The following is a 23,775-nucleotide window of genomic DNA, read 5'->3' as shown; positions in this document are numbered from 1 at the left end:
CATATACTGTATTTAAGGTTTGGAAAGATTTACTTGAGAATACCCTGGCTGTTTACTGTATACTGTAAAATGAATTGGCCTATCAATTTTCCAGAAGGAAAAATGGTATGAGATTTTAACCAATTGATTGTCCTCTTTGTTATGGTTTGGTTCATTTACACTGTTTACCTTAAATTTACATTTAAGGAATGAGGGGTATTTTTATTTTATAAAGACCAAACTGTAATGCAGGTGGTAGCCTGACATATATATATATAACATTACTTTATTAACCCTTTACAATTTCTTGCATTAGGAATTATCTTTTCGCATACCCCAGCTTGCTCTCCATGAGACACACAGACACACAGATAGGGAGAGAGCCTGGGGTCAGAGCACAGGGTCTGCCATTGTATGGCGCCCCTGGAGCAGCTGGGGTTAAGGGCCTTGCTCAGGAGCCCAACGGAGTAGGATTCCTATGCCAGCTGCGGGATTTGAACCTTCCAGCCACAGGCGCAGATCCTTAGCCACAGAGCCACCGCTCCGCCCCACATGATATAGCTGGTATTGTGTACTCCGCTCAGAGCGATGAAGTAGTGCAGCCTCTAAAATGAATTTGCTTCTGTATGACTGTCTTATATTCTTGAGAGAAATTTAATTCAGTTGGTGAAAGAGTTTCTCTCTGCTCTTCTGTGTCTACTACAGTATGTGTGCAGTCACAGGGATGGTGGTATATTATGGCTCTCAGACATCACCCAGGTGTGTGCTGTACTTTAGTGGTGGTTAGAGTGGGTCCTCCCCTGTATATAAAGCACTTTGGTCCTTTGGGATTAAAATTCCTTTGTACTGTAAATGCAATGATGTACCATAATAATTATATTTATATCAGATTATATATATTTACATCTTATTTATTTTTGTGTCAGATTGCACAACATGCTGCTGTTGAAAGTCAAAGTTACTGTTGTCTGAAAAATAAACTGACACTTTTTAAATATATTTAGAAGCATTAAAAACACAGCAGTATTTGTTGTGATCTGACGTTCAAAACAATCCTGCACACAAATCTGACTTCAATTCAATTTCAAATGTAGTGTCATCTTAAATGTCCCATATTAGTACTGAAATCTGTATGGGGAACCAGACATCTGGTAGGATTTAACTTAATATCTGACACTCATTAAATATCCTTATCACAATGGACCAATATAATTGCTAATGCTGTATGTTATTCTCTAATTCAGTTTTAATACACATAATAGATAACAATCTTCATCTTAAATAAACCTTATTTTATTATGTGTATACTTGATTGTTTACCAGAAAATGGTAATCCTAATAACCTTAAAACACATCTAGCCCAGAGCAATATTTAAATACTGATACTCAAGCCATTTCACATAATGTTTAAATTTACAGCATCACTACAACCTCCTACAACATTGTTCTTGACCTCAAACTAACCGTAACTCATACAGTATGTGACCCCAAAAGGTAATTTAAATTAAATGTTACAATTAATTCAACTTAATCCTATCCCAAACCATAGTTCTCAGGCATGAGTCTTCAGCTACATATACCCTAACATTTTTTACTTTGCTCTTTAGTATGTGAAGGGATAGCGTGGTGTGTGGCTCTCCCCTGGATGGGATTTGATCCCTGTTTCTCAGTCATGGGAAGTGACATACTGTAACTATACAGTAACTGCTCCTTTGACACTATGTGATCTACTAACAGCACTAGAATGAAGTGTGATTGTGATTGTGTTTGGCTTATTCTATCTTTTGCCTTCAAAAAAGTTTGAATACACATATGAGTAAAGAGGTTGTGATAGCATGTTTTTGTACATATGTTTTTTTATGTTTTTTGCAATATTTCTTTATTGTACTATAACTGCTTAAAATATATCTGTCAGACATTAATTTCTTACCCATTCATTTCTGCTTAGATTAGGGCTGCACAAGTAACAGATGAAAGCATGGAACTTTTGAATGATAAATGTTTTATGCAAATGTAACATGAGGGTGTTAAAACTATTCTGCTTACTCATGTATACATAAATTAAAAAGTAGGACACCATTTCAAAAAAACTTAAGAGTTTGAGAAGTAACTTTTAAATTGCACTTTGCCGTACGTGTCATTAATGCACATTGTAGAGAAGATAGAATGTCTCTTAAAATAATCAAGATTATCTCAACTATTAATGTTAGCAAAATTATAATAAAATTAAACTAATGAGGGAATTCATATTTGAAATAAATATTAATTTAAGATTCAAATTTAAAAGATCAATATCAATGTCAGACCAAACATCACAATGTTCAGATAGAAGCATAATACAGTGGATATAAAAAGTCTATACACCCTTATTGTTATTGCAGGTTGTCGTGTTGTAAAGTCAGAAATCAAGATAAATCATGTCAGACATTTTTCCATATTTAATGTGACCTTGCAACCAACAAAATTCAAGAGAAAAACAAATAGATAATGATTAGGAAACATAATTGAAATGAAAAAACCTACAACACCCTGGTTGCATAAGTGTTCACCCCCATTTTCTGCACTTATTGATAATAGTCTTCACAGTGCTCCAGGGTAGGTCTAATGCATTTCAACAATAAGATCCTGTAGATGTTTTGTCAGCTCCTTATGGAACCACGGCTATCCCAGTAGGATGCAACCACGAAAGTTTCCTGAAAATCTTACAGGAACAGCTGATTTTTATTTGGGATTAATCAGAATCACTTTCATTGATGGCAGGTGTATGCTACTTACCTTTGGACATGATTTTGAATGTGATTGGTTAACTCTGAACACAGCTACAGCCCCCATTATAAAAGGGAGTGCACACTTATGCAACCAGGGTGTTGTAGGTTTTTTAATTTCAATTATTTTTCCTAATAATTATATATTTGTTTTTCTCTTGAATTTTGGGTTGCAAGGTCACATTAAAGATGGAAAAATGTCTGACATGATTTATCTTGATTTTTGGATTTACATCACAAAAACCTGCAATTTCAATAGGGGTGTGTAGACGTTTCATATCTACTGTATGTATTGGGTTATGCTTTAACATTGGCTTTAATTCTGTGCATGATTTGGTATGATATCAGGCGACATTGTTTATCCTATTATAAAGATTTTTATTAATTTGCAAATGCAGAAGTATTTCAGAAGCTGAAAGTAAGTTGTTCCTTGCTCATGTTTTCTTTTCCATCATAAGCACTCAGTCATAATAACATCATTCATAATGAACATTATTTGTAATATAATGCTTTGTTTTATGAGTAGTAGAAGCAATAGTCTGGTTGATTAAAGCTGTTTTGCCTCATTTAATAGTCACATCTTTAATTGGAATACTAATATACATTGCCACCCAGATTTATTCATATTGCATATGAAATAGGACCAAAAACATTCTATAACAGAATGAGATATGGTTTGGATACTGTGTGTTGATTCAAAAATTATACTGTAACAGCAGTAGCATTAAAACAAAACAAACTAAAATAGCTTTCACGAAGCATTAATCAGGACCCTATGTAGGTGGCAGAATCCGTAAGGGAGTGAAACAAACATGGGGGAGAGAAGACTAGGAACAGGGCTGGTAGATGAACAGGGGGGGCATATCGACTGTGCACTGGTGCTTGAGGGGGGGCGTTGTCCAGGCGAAAGTCCAAAGGGAGTTCATAGGGAAATCCAGGGTGAGCAAAAGTCCACAACTGGGTATTCCATCCTCAACAGACACGACAAAAGTTAAAAGCCGGAGTGCTCCAAGCCCCGGACCCAGATGGTCAGGACACCATTCTGAAGCCTATGCCGTTGGGCCACTCCTGGACCCGCTGGTAGGCGAGTTTCCGGGCCTCTATCTTCGAAAGCTGAACCCAGAATGGTAGGAGCATCTGGCATTTATAGGGAGGGGCAGGAACAGGAGACAGGTGCAAAAAATCAACAGAAACAAGAAAGAGCTGAAGTGACTTATGATCGTTACAATAGCATTCTGCCAAAAAAACATCAGGGGTATGAATAATTTTGTAGGGCAGGGCACTGTAAAGGCTTCTATCCTGCAGACTTTATCTGCTGCAAGGAGGTAATCACTGCAATGAAATTCTACCTACAGGGTACCTGCTTCTTTGCCGTGCTATGTAAGGATATGCGTATTGGACAGTGGGACACTAGTTCATGAAACCATAGAAATGCAGCTGACTTTCAGTTTATGCAATATAATATAATTACCTATCCCCCTATCTCACATGAAATAATTCCACCTCATGGTGAGCTATAAAATATCTGTAGCTGTGTTTCATTATCGAGTTGTGGGTAAAAAGCACGTCTAATATTACTAAAGTATTACTGAAAACAAAACTATACTAGGATTAAGTACTGCAGGAAAAGGACAGCTTAGGTTTTGTCTGCCAAAAGCTTCTCACCAGAGACTTCTACTGAAACTACATAGGTTCTTGTTGGATAGTGTTTGCTTGTATTTAGCTCTGATCGTTTATTATTTTAAGATTTCTGAAAGACAGTTTGGTTAGGATTTTTTAAAGAATGTATTCTCACTGGAGACTTAACAATTACTGTAGGCGTGCACTGTAACTAATTAAATAATGGCACAGGTTTCTCAACTAAATCCACAGAGGGAAAAGGGATTTTCCTTTTTTTCTGCTGGAATGAAAAGCTTATTTTACTGCAGCAAAAATTAAACTTTTTATCGCTGGAATTCTCTTAAGAATCCCACAGTTAAAATATTTATACAGTAATCTTACACCATATTGTATAATGAAGTTATCAGGACTTAAATGTGGTTTTTGCATGCTATCCTGATCAAATTGGACTTCATTACTTCACTTCTTCTGTTTAGGTTTGATAATAAACTCTTTATTCTCATTGCACTGCATGATTTGGGCTTTTTCCATAAAACAGTATAAGAACATCTTACAAAGTTAGTGAAGCAAGGAGCTCGGTTGGAGTCCTTCTCTCACTCTCCACTTGCTCTCCTACCTAGATGGATCTGAACGTTGCTATCGCCTAAATTGGTCACACAGGGGTTTTAAGTGTTCGTGTCCAAACAATTATCAATAAGCAGTGTGCAGGAAGCAGCAGAGGGAGAACTTGAAATAAATTAATAATGAGTAATTTAAAAAGATGCAACCAAAGTACTTGACAGTACAAAACTATAATAAAGAGAATATTGAAATTAATTAAAAAATAAAATGAAAACAACAAACAGTAGAACACAGCATTATTTTTATTTAATTGACTGAATTGCTAGAAGGAGATCTGGAGACTTTAAGAATGTTCATTATGTGAAATTCCAAAGGCTACATGCCTGTCTTGTAAATTAATGGCATGTCAATTAGAAATCCACTGTTTAAGAGAAACAGGCCTTCTTGTAAATCAGAGGTCCCTAATGCTGGTCCTGGTGATCCTTACACCTGTTGGTTTTTTGTTCCACCCAACCCCTCAGTTACACAATTAAACCCTTCATTGATTTCATAGTAATTGTCACGAACAGTTCTTTCCGGGCCCTATGCGGATGACGCGATCCAGAATAGTGAAGACACAAGGGGAAAAATATCATGCAGGAGTCGGTCAGGAGACAGGGGGGCGTGTCCATGCAGTGCTAGTGTCCGGGGGGAGTGAATCCAGGGCGAACAATCCAAGGGTAAATCCAGATGAGGAATCCAAGACGAGAGGTTAAGTCCAAGACCAGGGGATCCATCCGTAGTTAAAAACCAGAACCAGGTCGGGACCGGCGGGACAAGGAATCAGGAACATGAAACATGTAATATGATTAATGTGAATTGTTTATTCCCAGCTCTTAACCATGTAGGAGCTTTAACCACTGGATTTTGTAAGTGAAATAAAATCCCAAATTTCTGACTAGAAACATAATCCACTTATTCAATAGAAGCAACTTCTAAAGTTCAAAATGTTCTGCAAATAAATATTTTCCTAATATTAAAAGAAATCTTAATTGTCTAACTCAAAAGGTTGTTCCAGAGCTGTTCAATACAACAAAAATGACATAAAAAGGGGGTTAAAATAAAATGGAGGCTTTTCTTCTTGAAGACTGGTCCAATATCCCACGAGAAACAGTTGAAAACTTGCATAATAGGATTCAAAGAAGTATTGGAGCTTTTCTGAAGCACAGTCCAACTCCTTATTAGTTAATCATATATTGATTAACTGGTGTTTCCATTAGTTGTCCAACCCCTGTATTTACTTACTTTCTTTATAGTCCCAGATGGAAACTTTGCATTGAAAGCAGTTACAAGACATAAAACAGTATACAATGCATTTAACATAACATGAACTCGTTTACAAATAAGAAACATGAGAAAAAAAAGTAATCTTCACAATTTAGAATAAAAAATAAATTGCATTTGACCGGGTCTAAACTTCGCATAAATTCAGTTAGCAAATATTCTACATCCTGTCTTATTGTTGTGCACAATGCAATGCTATATTGTAAGTTAATTTAGTGAATTTACAGAAGATAATACACTGAACATCACTGTGTAGCGGCAATGCTTGTTAATAAGACGGAATTAAGCGTTGGTATGCTTTCCTAAATGAGGCCCCATCTCACCCTCCATCTCTGTTGTTCAGCCACAGAGAAAGTATTCATGCAGGCTGATTTAAGATGTTTTCTTTTGATAAGGGACAGCTCCCAGACGGGGATGCACTTAGCTAAGCCTGGCTATCATGATCAATGGTCATCCATTGGCGCCTATCTGTCTAGGGAGTGCCGAATGGACATCTGGACTGCATTCCTAAGTGAGTCATATCTCACCTTGTCCAACCAATCAGGGACTGGCAGGGCGTGGTAATACCACGTGGGTCTCCAATGCCTGCCAAACTCTCAACCAATTAGCACACATCTGGGTCTTGATCAAAAAGGGAGCGCAAGCTCAGTTCTGGGCTCTCCTTGGCCATTTTCGCGCATCCTCAGAGACAATCACGTGACAACTGCTGTTGTCTGCAAAGGCACTTGGACTTTGTTCTAAGCGCGAGGCCGAGGATCCCGTACGTACTCAGAATTCTACCAACGTGAATGCTCCGCTTGATCAACGGCAGCCTACAGTTGGACCCTCGTCAACAACCTGAATAGCTTATTCAGAAGCAGCGCTGGAACGGGAATGAACCAGCTTCTTCCCAGGCAAAAGAGTGACTTGTGAGGACTTGCGGTCACCCTCTGTGCATAGAGACTTTCTACTAGCCAGCCGGACTGCTGTAAGATCCCCTCAGAGCAACGACTGCCCTGCGTGCCGCAGTTAGATTCCTCCGCCCGTCCTACTCCGAGCTGCACCTGGACTGGTTGGCCGGTAGCCAGAGGACACCAGGACAACACCCATTGGACAACCGCTGGAACAGAGGCTGCAACAGAGCCTGTCAGCTGGTTTGGTGTTCGTGCCGGGAAATTCCAAATCCATACACAGTGGATAAGTAAACCCCATGTTTTACATTGCGTCTCGAGAATTCAATTGTACCTCAACACAAGTTGTTATCAGTTTAATTCATGAGTAATGTATTTACTTCCGAGTTTAGAGTAACAGTGGGTAATAACAGTGATTAGCGATTTGGTAACCGAACGATATATATTGACATATATTCTCTGTTGTGTATCTCTTTGTGTTTACATCTCTTCGAGATTATATACCTTGTATATTGATAACCCTCACAGTAAGGTCTGCCGCTCGTATCCAGCATTGGATGTACATTGGGACCGATAAAGCTGATCTAAAATGTATATTAAATATTGTTACATTTTTTCTGTATTGAACTGTTTTCTCAAAAGCTTGAAACTGAAGACAAGAAAAAAGTAAATTAGGATCAGATGGAAATGGTAAATGTATTGGTAAGAAAAGTCAGCACTGGTTATTTCATAAAATATTTCTTTCATATAATACACAAAGTGTACTATCACCTGAACTGTTTATAACTTTGTCTTTCTGGATTTGCAGAAAGATTTTGGCAAGATTTTGGATCTTATCCCGTAGGAGTTTCTCATTCTTAAATGTATACTTGGGGGAATTAGACGTGCATCATATAATATAATGGGTTTTGAACTAGATTGTACCATAGGTCACTGAATAGTCATTAGAGAAGTGTCTGGGCTGGTCTTTGCAATAAATGGTGTCCCACAGAATTCAGTACTAGGGCTTCGTTTTCATTTTCATGCTTATAGCCATGAAATACTGTAGATCAAGGTAATGAAAAAAAAAAGTTTTTTCTCCAATTAGGATGATTCTGGATTACAGAATGATGTATCCATGATTCAGAACTGTGTAGGTACTTAGAAAATTAAATTTAACCATGTTAAATGTTAACTTTGTTACAATTTGAATTAAGTAAATTAACCATCGATCTTAACAAAAGTTTTATCTTATGCTACATATAACATAACTGAAGAACACTTTCAACCAAACACACACACACACAAAAATCATTTAAAAAATACCATATACAGTATAACCCAGTTTCACTGTGTCATGCTCACCCTGGCTGCTGATCTGCAGGGCGAGTTAGCTGTTGCAGCAGCTGGTTATGTCATCGTCAGCCTGTCTCTCTACATCTCCTGCTGCAGAAACTAATCACCTGGAGACTAGGAACATCTGGAGTCAGTTTATGACCATACCCATTCCAAGTGTTCTACAGTATAACTACTTGGACCTGACAGAACATTGAGTTTCAATACTAAGCCCCTCGATCTTTGTTGATCCAGCCAGAGAACTCAATCTGCAGGGAGAGCATATCCGAGAGTTACAGTATAGTCAGGTATCAGTCTACATTCAAAGCCAGGTGACACTAGAATGTTACAAGCCGTAGGGTAGCTGATAGGTCGAGGAGACAAGCCAAGATCATACCAGAGAAAACACAATGTTGACAAACAAGGCCAAGGGGTGATCCAGGAGACGATGTAGACAGCAAGCAAGCAGAGGTCAGTGTATCAACAAAAAGTAACACAGAAAAAGAAAAGAGAAACATAGCAATGAAGCTTGAGGAGCTCAGTGCTGAAACTCAATGACAGGCTCTCTCAGGCTTGCATATTTATTCTGAAGAACACCTGGAACAGACACAGCTAGCTCTCCCAGCGAAACAGCAGGTGGGGCGAACATGACATACTGGTCAAAATATAGAACTGTTAGTGAGCTGTCTGTAATTGGTTACAATGAATCAGAACTGGAATCTCTTTAAACACTACTTCTTTCTTTCCTTTAAGTTATATTTATGTATTATCCCAAACGGTGTTTTAAATATCTAAATATGAAATATAAGCCAAACTACCTGTAAGCCATAGACCATGTTCATAAAAGTACTTATGTGACAAATTTGTATGCAGGGAACTTATTCAGACCACTTAAGATGAATATTTAAATCACTTCAGAATTTTATTATGTTTCAATCATAGTGGGGAATATTAATTCTTGTGTTAATGTTAGCACCTCTAAGCAAGTGTTGTTTTTAACTTTGCATAGATAGGCTTTACCTTTGTAAGTATGCAAGAAATGTCACCTTCTCCATATGTAAAGTTGAATATACAGGTACAGATTTGAAGCTTGTTTTGATTTTAGTTCTCTTCCGATGTGATCTTAACTGTCTGATTGTATCATTAAAATGTCTATTTTAAGTAAAACGTTGAGTATTTTCTTTATTTCTTGTGCTGTAATGGTCAATTAGTCTAATTTGCCATGCTGATTTTGAACAAACTGACTAATGTTTTCAAATGTTTTAATCCTGACACATTTTATTGAGGCTACCATTTGCAGGGCAATTTTAATGCAAGCTACACATTTGAGGTTAAGGTTGAGGCTCATCAAACCTGGATATTTTTGTACTTACACAGTTACTATATTAACAAAATAAGACTAATAATGGAATGATGCAAGTTACTAGGACTATAAATACATAAACATTGATTTATTTGTTCATGTGAATTAAAAGTTAAGTAAAAAAACACAACACTATGAACATAATGCACAATTATATTTATGTTTTGTTCTGAGAAATTTTTGGTTTCCTGTTGTTCTCAGTTTCCAAACAAAGAAATCAAGAGATCCCAGTGGACATGTCAGCTTCTGTGGTATCTTTAGAACATATCAAATTCCTGTAGAATCATTAACATGAATGTTAAACTGGGCTTCTGCGTTCTTCACTAAGTTAAGCAAAGTACAATAATTTACAAATACAAAATTGAAGTACATCACTTAACCTCGTGGGGTACTAAGCATTTAGTTGATTTAGGTAAGAACTTTGAATATATGGTCCCTGGAACAAAACATGGAGTTGCACATACTGTATAAAACAATATATGTTCTGAGTAAAACAGTCAGATTGCTTAATTAGCACAACAATTGATTTTTGTTATAACTCCTTTGAAATATTTAAAATTCTTCTTATCTATAAAGTTGAGAGGAACCTAGAACCATTAGACAAGCCATGATTCTTATTTTTTTAATACATAATGTTTTAATAATATCCACTCAGCAAAATTGTTACAGTTTGTAGTGGGGATCTGTAACAGCATGCAAGTAGGGGACTATAACATGATGAGAAGCAAAACGTTAAAACATCATGTGGGTGTATAGCCTAGAGTATATGTATCTGTAATAAAGAGTCATGTTCGTAGTAGTAACAATTCACAAATATACTATCCAAATTTTATGATAAGGATGAAATGTCAACATACTGTACATAAATATCATTATATATTTATATGCTGGCAATGAAAATGTGTACTATATTATTATTTGAATAATACAATAATACAATAATTCTCCAAAACATTTACATTTTGAGAGGCTGTAAGGAATATGTCCATACAGAATGTCTAGAGAGCACCCAGAATAGTGATATGAAGAATGTAAATTAAATTTACAGGGATTAAAATGTATAGGAAGCTATATTGTAAAATAACAAGCAAAGATGAAATGGTGTGTTGCATTATTTCTTCAAACTCCTATTCGCTTTATGTGTCATGTAGGTTAGTGAAGTGTGATGTACAGTATGACATTGGAGAAATCCAGCACAGTGCTTCTGTCAGAGAAAAAGATCAATATTTTGAGGAAATTTCTAAAGGTTAAAAACATGAAGTCTTACGAAACTGCTTCTTAACTTTATATTCTTTAGAATGAAAGATAGCTCTGAAAGCATATTGCAAGCTGCTTCCACTGGGAATTATCAAAGCTTTGCTGCACAGTAAGGGCATTATTCTTGATTTTTTATTATGCATTTTAAGATTCTACTCAACACTGTATTTTTGAGATATCGTTTATTATACATTCTGTAAGCTAAAGTAAAACAAGCCCACCCTGTAAAAATGGGGGTGAGGAGATATATTTACATTTGCAAATGAAATGATAGTGTCACTAAACAGATTTGTTCATTAAAAAAAGAAGAAATACAATGCACTTATAGAATATTTTGATACCTTAAATACACAAAATAAAAATCCTCTTGGAAAATTTAAATGTCACAATATGTGATTCTCCATCAGGTGTATAGAGTTAACTTCCCATTTGTGAATACCCATGAGGTGATTTTGACTTTTTACAGGGAGAGTTATTTTGTATAATTAGTCAAATCAATGGCGTGAATTGACTGAAACATAAACTAACTTTATCTATGGAATGTACAATTCCAATGTTAACTATTGCATATTATGTCGTTCAAACAAAATGAGTTAATCATTAGAGGTCTTAGCTGTTTTAATATTTTTGTTTATTGCTGTTGGCTGTTACACTGTCTTGATAAATGACAGCTACAGTAAACTGCACTGAGTACTGGAATTTCCTTTTGAAAATCAATACCATGGATATGCTTATCTGAAATACTGATGAAAAGAGTGCATATCTCCAGGGAAGTCATCTGGTTAAAACAATGTGAAGTACAACAGTGGAATGGTTCATCTTTTTCCTGTTGAGAAGGTCACAGGTTTAAATCCCTATTGGACCTCATGCCCTTAATTGTGAACCCTGTAGGAAAGGCAGTTATCAAGTGTGATGCTGCCAAAGTGCACATACTGTATGTTGACATTCAGGAGCAGCAAAGCATGTCTCTGAAGGAGACCATCAATAATGAATAAGTATAGCTTTAGTCAGCTGTATAACATTTTTAACTTTCTTTTGTGGTTGTGTCTTTATCTTATATAATACTCTTAAAATACAGTTACTGTTGAGTTGTAGCCAGTGTTGTGTGATCTTTGCTGCAACATTAGTTACCCAAAGCTCTGTAAACCTGGATATCTAATGATTAGGTATTGTTTTTTCTTTTATTTTGGTGGATGATGAACATTTTAAGTGAATCACCAAAATGATATAGATTTGCTGGTGTAATACAAACTGTAAGAATGGTAATGCATATATTATTTTGTTTCTGAAAGAAGTACTGCCGTGATTCTTTGACAACCAAAAACATAATGAAAGGACTAGTTTCAACCATTCTGTTGTGACCCAAAAATTAATGTAATTTATTATTTAAATTTTTATGTTTTTGTTTTATAGCATTTATATTACGACACATGAAGAACGTATACTGCCTTTACTCATGAAAACTCCATTTACTTTCTGGCTGTCTTTCTTAACTTCATAGTTTTTACTTCAGAAGCTGTTTGCTGTGTATTAACCCCTTATTTTCTTTTAATTCTTAATGCAGTGCATAAGCCCAATCTCAGTGGATAACATGCTAAAGGTAAAAATGCTTGTGTTTTTCAGGTGAACATCTGCGCATCTGTCCCCAGGGTCACACATGCTGCACTTCTGAAATGGAAGACAAATTGAGCCAACAGAGTAAACTGGAATTTGAAAACCTAGTAGAAGAAACAAGTCATACATTGAGAACTACCTTTGTGTCCAGACATAAAAAGTTTGATGGTAAGTCATTTTTTGAGTGATTTGGTAAGAAACAAAATGCTGGTATTGTCTTCCTCCAAAACAAGTTTCATTTTCATTGAAGACTGCAGGGTTTTGTGAATGATTTTAAACTTAAATAATGGTGGAAGTTTCAGAAAAATTCATTATCACTGTGAGACTTTCTCAAGGCAGCATGTTGTATACAAGAGTGTATCTGTTTCCATATCTTATAAAACTGCTATAATGAAGACATGGTGTCATCTGCCAGACATGGTACATTTTTGCTTCAAGTAATCTTTTGTCATAATAACATGCCAAAACATCTTGCTTCACTTATATTCTTTTTTGTTTGATATGCTTAGTTCCTTTTGAAATGCTATTTTTGTAAAAAGAGTAGACGGGAAGCATCTCAAGATTTAGGGTTGTCTAAAAAAATTTGAAGTTCAAAGAAAAGTCTCATGTTTCCCTGGTTTATTAAGACACTTAGAGTCTGCCTCTGACTATTAACCAGTGCTGCCTGAACCTGTGAATTGGGCTGTGTTAGACTTTGAGAAGGAGTTAGATAACTTGAAGAACAGTTTGTTAGCTACAGTATATGGAAACAAAATAATCCAAAAATATTTTATAATAATAATTATGATTATGATTGAAATAATTTAAATAATTAAAATTCAGTAATTCAAAAATATTACTTACCAACAGGATGAGGTATTATTTTTAAGAACACTCAAGTTATAGTATTTTGGTCTAGATTGGGGTATTGGAATTAACACATTTAAACGTGTCAATGTGTGAAACAATTTGTCAAGCAATATCTAATGTTTAAGCTATTGTTCAAGGTACAAGTATGCACACTAGACTTGTTTTAGTATTGTATGTATCTGAGGTACAAGTAAAACAAACCGGTATAATACAGGAAATGTAGGGTTGTGTTATATATAATAATTACATGAGAATTACATGTGTTATACATTTTATTGCACTGAATAATTGATTGTTCAATATAATATTGTGCTGTTACACATCTTAAAACCAGGCTGACTGGTTAAACTGAGGTATTTTCCACGTAATTCAGAAGGAAAAGGCCTCAAGTATGTTATGATAGGTTAGGTTATGCCTCAGTGTAGTAGGTCAGAATTGATATAGTAATAAAATATACATGAAGACAAGAGTGTTTTCTTCAGAATGTTCTCTGTAGGAATCAGGATTTAATATTTCTTCTTTCATTTTGATATCACTCTTTATAAAGAGCTAAAGAAAAAAAACATCTTAAATCAAGCATGAAGAATGGGGAACTTCTTTTACTCAGTTGCTCATTGTAATCCATGAAAAATAAACTGTAGAGCTGTTAAAAAAAGATCAGTCAAACTGTTTTTCAAATTGCAAACAATGTGTTGAGTTTATTAATCCATTGCTTTAAAATGGTGAAATGCAATCACCAGTTCATTTATACTATTAGAAGGAGGATTATATTCTTCAGACCACAACTTAGCTTTCTCTGCAACAGAGTAATAAATCCAGCTTTGCTAAAATCAGCTCAAAGATAATGTGAATGTATGTCATCTGAAAGAGGAGAAGAGATTTGTACTGTATTTTCTACTTTGAATCAGTTTTCGTATATGAAAGAGTTACAGTGCCTGATCACTTCTGTGGATATATATTGCTATAATGTTAAAAGTAAATTTAAGTTTTCTCTGTGGTGAAATTAATCAGTGCCTCAGCCAAAGGGCTCATCTGGCTGAGCTTGTCCTGGTTTCTCTAATTTTGAGCAGATGGAGACCTCGGGGGTGTCTAGTCCATCAGAAGTTTACGCCCAGTTACCCATTTATGCAACTGGTTAGACTAGGACATTTAGGGTAAACTGCCTTGCTTAAGGGTACAACAACAGTGACTGCAAAAGGGACAACATTTACTGTAAAGAGAAGAAAAAAACACCATGTTTCAGCTGTGGAGCCTTCTTCGGGTCACCCAAAGCTTTGGAGCCACCTGAAGATGGCTCCACAGCCGAAACTTTGTTTCTTTTCTTCTCTTTGCAGCATGGAATAAACCTTTTCTTGTTCCTGTGCAGCCTACAGTACGCATGCTGACACAGCTACCTACTTGAACATCTACTGTGGCCTTCAATTCAGATATTAACAGTTGGTTTGATAGCATATTTTAATTAAAGCAATTTGATGACACTTGAAATTGACAATTTCTAGGGAGTATAAATTACTTGAAAGATTTACAAACAACAGAAGTAGGTTATTATTGATTTCACACTCATTTAACAAAACATTCTTGTCTAATGCAAAGCTCAGAAGTAATTTTATTCCTTTATACTAGCTATTCAATTTCAGGCTTTTAAAAAGTGCAACATTTAAACACTGGCACATTAAAGTATGCAATATAGTATTTGTGGGTTCCAGATTAATACATCATGTGGCGAGGAATGTTTTTGACATTAATGCAAACATATTCTCTTTCATACATGTCTGTGGCTTACAGTATATGCAATTTAAAGCAAGCTTTAGTGCTGAAATTGTCACATTCTAAAATTCATTCAGTACAAAAAATATGAGATAATGGATTTGTAAGTGTAATTAAACAAATCACTGTTTTAAAAATGCTACATATTTTAATTAGAAGGTTCTCAGGAAAGGTTAGGTGTGCACAGGAAAAAAAGATTTGATGTTCACAACGATAACTACAAAATCAACAATCATGCTTTTGAAGCATATGCTGCTTATTCTCCAATTACTCTAATTCATCTGATCATCTGTCACGACAAATGTTGATGGTTAGATTATGAAATTGAGGGCAGTCTCAAAGAGAATAATAATCCTTTTTGTTTAGATTTGAGGCTTACAAAACTTCCTGTGACGTTTCTATTGATTTGACATTTTTATGACCTGCATTAGGTCTTGTTGACTTCTGTTAACAGAATGAAATCATAAATTCTTCTATTCTTATTAAATACAGTTTGATTTTTCTACATTCTTGCCAACATCCTTCTCAGAATATATAATATCTGCCTATCTCCTCATTTTTGTTTAATTTTCGTCTGATTACTTCTATTAAACAGAACAGTACCCTATAAAGTACTTCCACAATGCTTGTTCAGTCCTTTTTAAATGTAATGACAATTGCTTTCCTTCTTCATTATAATTATAATAATTCAAATACATTACACTCTAAATAAGAGTAATGCTTGTATTTATATAAGTATGCTTCTTCCTTATTAAATTTCATTTGGGGAAGACTTGAGAAATCCTAGAAAACAAGGTGAAGGAAATGTGGAAGTAATTAATTAGCATTTTTCCACATCAGATTTGCAGGTGTTGTGTGGCATTTACAGCTGGATGCGTCTTAGATAGTTATTGCATTTGCACATGGAACTAGTGTGAATATAGAGCTATGTATTAAGGATTATCACACTACCCTTAGAGGGTAAGACTCTGATCTAAACTGTCAATACAGTGCTTGGGATTATTGCTGCTTCTCAAAAGTCATAAATGGCTTTCAGCATGACACATCAGTGCTTTTATAGGTAGCTAGTACTGTATACCATAATATTAAATAATAGACTGTACATCAAAAGGAATGTGTCTGATGTGTTATATGTTTTTAACTACGTATTAGTCTGTCAGTTTGTATACCTTGAAAAAGTTAATAGTACACTAGATAGTGAAACATATAGAGGCCACAGTCAGTTTATTTCAGCCAAGTTAAAATTAATCTTTCTTTGGTTTCAGCGTAAATAAATTAGATAAGCTACAAGCCCCACAATGTTTTACTAACAAAAAATGATATTAAAAGAAATGTTCTGTGAACTATTTTGAAATTCTTTTTTATCTCTCCAGGTGGTAGTAATAATTGTTACAAGTTTAAATAAAATCATTATTAATATTTGCATTGCAAGGGATGAGGTGTTTTTTTTTCCTTTTTGGCAATATCTTTCATGCCATTAACCATGTATAATTAATTCTTTACAGTATTTGGGACAAAAGACAATGAATGTGCAAAGAAAAGAAGCAGATGGACACATTGCCCTTTAGGTTTGAAAATACAAACTTCCAGAATAATATGGCGGTGTGTAATAAAGGTTGATAGTAGCATAAATGTAATATTGCAATAACAGATTTAGTCAGGAGGGATTATAAAACAGAATTAGCAATTCTATAATGCTGTCAAAATAAGGTTTTGAGGAAATCACAGACTGATTTGTAAGGAAAGTGCTTGAACTTTGAAGGTCACTTACTGCACATTTGTTACCTGAAACAATAATCAGGTTGAATGGATTTTTCTCTTGTGTTTAGGTCAGTTGAACCACCACTATAAACTCAACATCATTAGAATTACATGCTGAAAAGAGAAGAAGGCTCCACAGCTGAAACGTTGTTACTTTTCTTCTCTTTCCACCATGGAATAAACCTTTACTTGTTCCTTTGCAGCCTACCAATGCTGACACAGCTATAGTACTTTCCTGAACTTTAATATTGTAAAGCATTCAAATCTGTAAAAGATAAATAGAATGTACTAAACAGGATTATGAAAGTATATCTGCAATCACTTGTAAGTAAACATTTTGTTATTACTGTTGGTTTTAATAACTTTATTTGCAATGCTAATCTAGGGTGTCCTGCATGTTCAGCCAGATTTAAGTATCTAATCCTCCAATTTAAATACTTTGATTTAAAAATACGCTATTTTTGAAATGTTTATTTACTGTACACAATTATCTGCAGACGAGTGTATAATGTACATACATACTGTATAGAATATCCAGTTCATATAATAATAGCATATTTACAGTGATATGGCAGTGCGATTTGTCATTTTAAATACTTCATCATTATTTAAGATTGCCATTTGAAATAAAAGAATAAATATAACAACTGCTATAAAAGTAACTGCACTGCAATTATACATATGAAGCAGGCATTGTTTGGTTGGGTATAAGGATCCACAAAATAATTGTTAAAACATTTAAATTAGAATGGAAGAGGAGAGAACACAATAAAATATACATAGGGAGTGCAATCAAAAGAGAGGCCAGAAAAAGAAAGGGGGAAAACAAAGATCAGGACATTCAGTGCTTTATGTCTAGGAACAAAATGAATGAGATGGTTACAACATTAGCTGCGAGTTATGATATAATTGGACTCACAGAAACATGGCTGATTGAGAAAGATGGTGATGAAAACAACCTAACTGGATACATACTGTAGTGTTCCAAAGGGAAAGGTAATACAGAAGAAGGGGAGGTGTAGCACTACACATCAAAAAGAGCATTCACAATTAGGAACCTAGATTAGAGGAATCAAGAATTACAGAATCTTTATGGGTCAGACTTAAAGAAACATGATAAAAAATCATAATGTTAGGGTGTAAAGGTTGTAAATCACCAATGCAGATATTTTACGTCAACACTGCTTTATTACATTTAGATTTTATGTGAATGGGAGACTTCAACTGTCCTCATAAATAAGAAACAACTGAGAATGTCAGCAGTGAAAATTAAAATTGCAAGAGGGAATGTCTGTATTGAATCTATTTTTTAAAGAAAACAGAGAAATAAAAACAGGTGAGCAAACCATGAGGGAAATGTGATCATAATACAGTATGATTTGAAGCAAACTTTGAAAAGGTCCTGGACAAGTTTAAATAAAAAAATGACAATTTCAGTAAAACAGCTTGAAGGCATGAGACAGATCTTAAGAGTTATAGAATGATACAGGAGTCATTCTATGAAATGGATGGCAACAATTTTCAGAGATTCTACTGTACATGAAACACAGAGGCAGAAAGGCATATAGCAATGGAGGCTAAAAATAATTGTTAAAGGTTCTTTAAATAATACTATAACAAAAAAAGGATGAAGGATGAAGTGGAATGTATCTGGCATACCAATAGAATACCTCTACACAATGAAAGATCATAATATCTTGCAAAATGGCAATGTAGGGTCACGGGGTAGTTGGGCCTATCTCAGTAAGTAATGGGCGCAAAGCTGGATATGCCCTGAATGGGATGCCATGCCTTCACATGGCATATTACATATCACGCAAGTACCTTGGCGTTTTTTTATGACAGGTGTTATTTTCAACAGCATGTGTTTCCTTTTTTATTGTATGAAAAAACTATTTTTTGCATTTACATAATCCATTTCGGGGCAAAAAATCATATGGGGCAATAATAATGCTAAGGATCTGTGCCTTTGGCTGGAAAGTGGCCAGTACAAATCCCGCGGCCGGTGCTCTTCCTGTCTGTGTGTCTCATGGAGAGCAAGTTGGGGTATGCGAAAAGACAAATTTTGAATACAAGAAATTGTATATGGCCAATAAAATGATCATATCTTATCTTAATGTTGGTGCGCACTATGATCTCTGTCTCCAGAAGAATTTATGTTTTTAAAATTCCACCTCACTGAGTGGAACCATGATGTTTGTGTTATTTGTTCCTTGAGGGTAAATATTATTAAGACTAATAAATGAAAAGGATATTGTGTAAAGGGTAAAGTGGAAATGTCACTTTAAGAACTTTCAGCAGTGGCCTTTTGTTTGCTGCAGACTTTAGTTCCGTAACCATGGGTGAGCCCTGTCCTACAGTGTGCTTTTACAGTTAAAGCAATCTATAGAAAAAAACGTATGTAATTATAGTTTATTATTTCATTTGACTGAAAAAAGAAAGGGAACAAATTCATAACACAATTTCTGTATTATTATTTGTATTCTGTAAACTGTATTAAAACTTAATAATCTTCTCAAAATTCAACACAAGAAATGTTTTGTGTTATTTCACTACCAAAGTTTCACATGAAAATAGCTATTCCATTATAGCAGTCACAACTGCATATACTCTAGGAATTCTGCCAACAAACTGAGCAGTATAGTGCAGTATATCTGTCACTGTTTTTTTCCCATTTGGTCTTTATCTCTTCACAGTATAGCTTACGATACAGTATATTGACTGGGATTTACATTTCCTCTCACCTCTCAGACTTGAGACCCATGGTGGTTTTGGCAATAGCATTACCACCCTGTAGTCTGATATTGTCAGATCTCAGAAGCTACTGTACATAAGCTGGGTTCTTCCCTTGTCGTTTTATGATGGTCACTTAACAAGCTCATATTAATGCAAGCAATGTGATACAGTATGTTGAAGTTCTGAGTAGATTTGTATGAATTTCAGAATTTACCTTAGGCCTGAAGTTCTGGATTAGTATGTGGTACTAGTGTACACCATTTCCTGTGGCACATTTTACAGTGACTCAATCCCTTTCGAAACTAAAAAAGTTCTAAGGACTTGAAATCCGCCTGTTTTGAGAAGCTAAGCAAGTGATTTATTCAAATAGGTAGTTTAAAGAGATCTAGAATGAAAATAACAACACTCTTTACTTCTCATTAGGCCAATTAATTGACTACACTGATCAAAATTCATATGGCTAATTCCAAGCCTTAACAAGTTGATGTTTTAAGGTTCACCTATAAGACCTGCTAGAATGTGACATTGTAGAACCAAGGTTGGTTACTCATAGACAAAAAAAACATGCTGGACAAAATGTATAAATGATAGCATGATTAAAACATCTTGCATTTTTCTACAATTAAACATCATAATCTGCAGCAGACACATCTCTGACTGTATTGAATAGTTTTCAATCATAGTCTTAAAAAAGGTTAATCTTACAGTATATATTGTATCAATATCTGTGCAATCTTTATATTACTATATGTACCGTATATAAAGTAGTAATCTACTGTACTAGTCAAGACATAATTCTTAGATTTAGTATGTTAACTTGCTTATGAATGCAGTGTGTTAAGGGAGAAATTAAGGGAAACAATTAATATGTTCTTATTTTATTTTCTAGTTCACACAAGCAAAACTTCATACTGATGAATTACAGTTTACAATTATATACAGTACCATGCTTTGGAAAATATTCACACCCTTTATATGTTGCCCCATTTTGTGAAATTACAAAATAATGCATAAACTTTCATAAACTCAATATTTTATGCATAACCTGAATTCACAAACGGAAGACTTCTAATATTTGAATAAATTACAGACAGAAAAAATAGGGAGAAAATAATGAAAAATGTTGATTGCATTAGTGGCAGCAATTTTAGCCCCAAATGATCTATACTGTACACATTATATACAGGGCCTTGCAAAAGTATTAACCCAAGCGTGAATGCTTAGACTGAATACTTTTAAGGGTAAATGAAATTAAATGTCAGCAAAAATTGTAAAGAATAAGATAAAAACAAGTTCATTGCCATCTCATATTTCTCTATTTCTCATTTCATTATGTTGCATGATATTCAAAGTAATATTTTTCCTAATGGATTATTAACATTATTACCTACAGTAGTTAATGTTGATGTTGAGTTGGTGAATTTTGGGTTGAGAACAGCAAGCTTTAAATGACTGTGTGCCCTTGTAAGAGGAATTATATCATGGTTTTACAGTTTTGCCAATGGGGCTTCTGTGGGTAATGTCATGCTCTTTTTTGCCAGTCAAGAGAAATCAGGACATAATCCTGTGACATCCTACTACACACACATGAGTTAAAATACCTCTTTCCTCAAAGAGGGAGATGCTTTTACTTGTTTGTTTTTTATGTTTGCTTTTAAGAGAAAAAAAGGAATGTGTTTTGAGACTGGAAACATTTAAGCTTTTAAATAATTGAATTATCCTAATGCATTTCAATTTGGATTCTTTAATTTATTTTTAATTTTGTTAATTACATTTTATGTCAGGTGAAAAATAAATACATTTATTGGATAACACTGTCTACTGTGCCTTATCAGCTTGACTAAAAAAGCACCACCAGGAGAAGGTGTGAATGCCTCATTATTACTTGAATGTACAGCTGTACAGATTGTAAATATTGCAGGCATGTGCAGCAAGGATTTTGAACTAATGTGTTTTTTAGAGGATGAACTGCACATGGCAGTGAGATACCCAGGAGCATTTCCACATATCTCAAGTAACAACATTTGAGTCTTTGTTTATTGAGTGATTATGTCAGAACTTCAGCAGTGCAGTGCTGAGGATAAACAACAAAACATACTTTTCTGGATGAAATAAAAAAGATTTACAAATTAAATCTTGGAGGCATGCAATTTTTCTAAACCTCAATTGAAACAAATTAAACTTCAATTTTTGTTAATACAGTATGTAATGCAACCAGGAATCAAAATGGTATTTTGCAGCTACAGTATGTTTGAGACATTGGCAGACCCAAACTTTTTGACTGCCTGATTCACATAACTCTGAATTTATTATGGTTATCCTGTGATTTAAAAATCATAATGAAGAACAGGTTTCATGTTTACTGTGTGTATACAGTACATACCAACTCTGAATATATCTGCTCTAAGCTTTACAGTTTGCTTATAAGCCATGTTTGATCCACAGTCCTAATCTCTATAGGACTCAATCCAAAACCCTTAGTTGTGATTTCTACAGTGAGCCTAAATATAGAAAGAATTCAGTATGTTTTTTGTAAAATTATGTCCTTATCTGTAAATTACTTCTAAATGAATCAGGCTAGTAGATACAGTATGTGCTTTGATTTTGCAGAGTTAATTGTAATATGAAGGCATTACGAAGTAATATTAGAACTCCTCTTCTGTTCACAATTGAGGATATTTAGAAAAAACACTTCTATTGTACAACAGAAAAAGAAAAATAATGACCAACTACACTGACAAAATTGCCTGAAACAACAAACAACAAGCTAAATTTTATATAACACCTATTTACATGTTAAGTATGTATATTTAAGAAAAAAAAGCCACCTGCTGGATTATACAGTACAGTAATGACTGTAAAAAAATAATTTTTGATTTGTATATATTTATATTGTACATTTGCTTAGAAGTCAGAAGTATCTAAATTCTTATCTTTATAAACATATACAGTATATACTGTATAGTACACACATTCAAAACAGTCCTAAGAAGATAAATAAGTCGTTATGCCATACTAGAATGGCTAAGCTTGACACAGAGTCAATCCAACTTTAATAAAATATAAAGCAAATATTTATACAGTATGTTTGATAGACTGGCTCAAGAATCGTGTAAGGTCTAATGCAGATGACTTTAGAACATTTTTAATATGATACATTTTAATATATAGTGCAATATGTCCATCCATTTCATAAAGTCTATCGATGCTTTCCAATTTGGTCCTGAGGGACCTCTGGGTCTGCTGGCTTCATGGCAGCTAAGCTCTTAATCACTGATGCTAACTGATGCTTTTAATTGATCTGCTTGCTTGTTTGTCCTTTTCTGCACTCATTGTTTTAAAATACACTACTTCAGCAAAGACAATACCTTGCAAAATAATTCAGACCTTTCCTATGGTGTCCCATTTTGTGAAATTACAAAATGATGCATACACAATTTTTTAACCTTCATATTTTATTTAAAATCTGAATGTTCAAAGTGTTTTTCACTTCTAAGGGTTAGATAAGGTACAGTAAACTACAGCAAAAACCAAACTGAAAAAAAAAACTAAATATGTTGAATGCATTAGTATTCATACAGTACCTGTGAACACAATATTTAGAGGAAACTGCATTGATAGCATTTATAAGTGCAAAGTCTTTTTGAGTAGGTCGATATCATCTTTGGACACTGGCATGGTGCATTTTTCACCCATTTGTTGATCTCTCTCAAGTTGCATGGTGATCAGTTCTGGACTGCAGTGATCACTGGCTTTTCACAAATTATCAATAGGATTCAAATCAGGACTTTGACTGGGCAGCTCTAAAATGTACTTCCTTATTTTTACTCCACCTCACCAGTGTATCTTTTGCCTTGTGCTGTTGAATGTTGTTCTGTTGAAAGGAACATTTCTGTCCCAATTTTAGGTCTTTAACAGACTAAAGCAGGTTTTCTTCCAAACTTTGCTCATATCTTTTACCATCCATTTCATCTCA

The 23,775-nt window shown here is 34.6% G+C and overlaps 1 protein-coding gene across 2 annotated transcripts in view; it reads left to right on the top strand.

The window, feature by feature from the left end:
* The window catches only part of gpc6a (glypican 6a), a 338,150-nt gene that overhangs the window by 46,253 nt on the left and 268,122 nt on the right, over positions 1-23,775 (top strand). For both annotated transcript variants that reach the window (XM_006638995.3, XM_015363660.2), the window contains exon 2: positions 12,696-12,854. In XM_006638995.3, the coding sequence (XP_006639058.1) occupies positions 12,696-12,854 (159 nt within the window). The remainder of the gene's footprint in view (positions 1-12,695; positions 12,855-23,775) is intronic.

Source organism: Lepisosteus oculatus, chromosome 15 (assembly GCF_040954835.1).
Source record: "Lepisosteus oculatus isolate fLepOcu1 chromosome 15, fLepOcu1.hap2, whole genome shotgun sequence".
Lineage (NCBI taxonomy): Eukaryota > Metazoa > Chordata > Actinopteri > Semionotiformes > Lepisosteidae > Lepisosteus > Lepisosteus oculatus.
The sequence above is the reverse complement of the archived record's forward strand: the minus strand, read 5'-3'. Positions and strand labels throughout refer to the sequence as shown.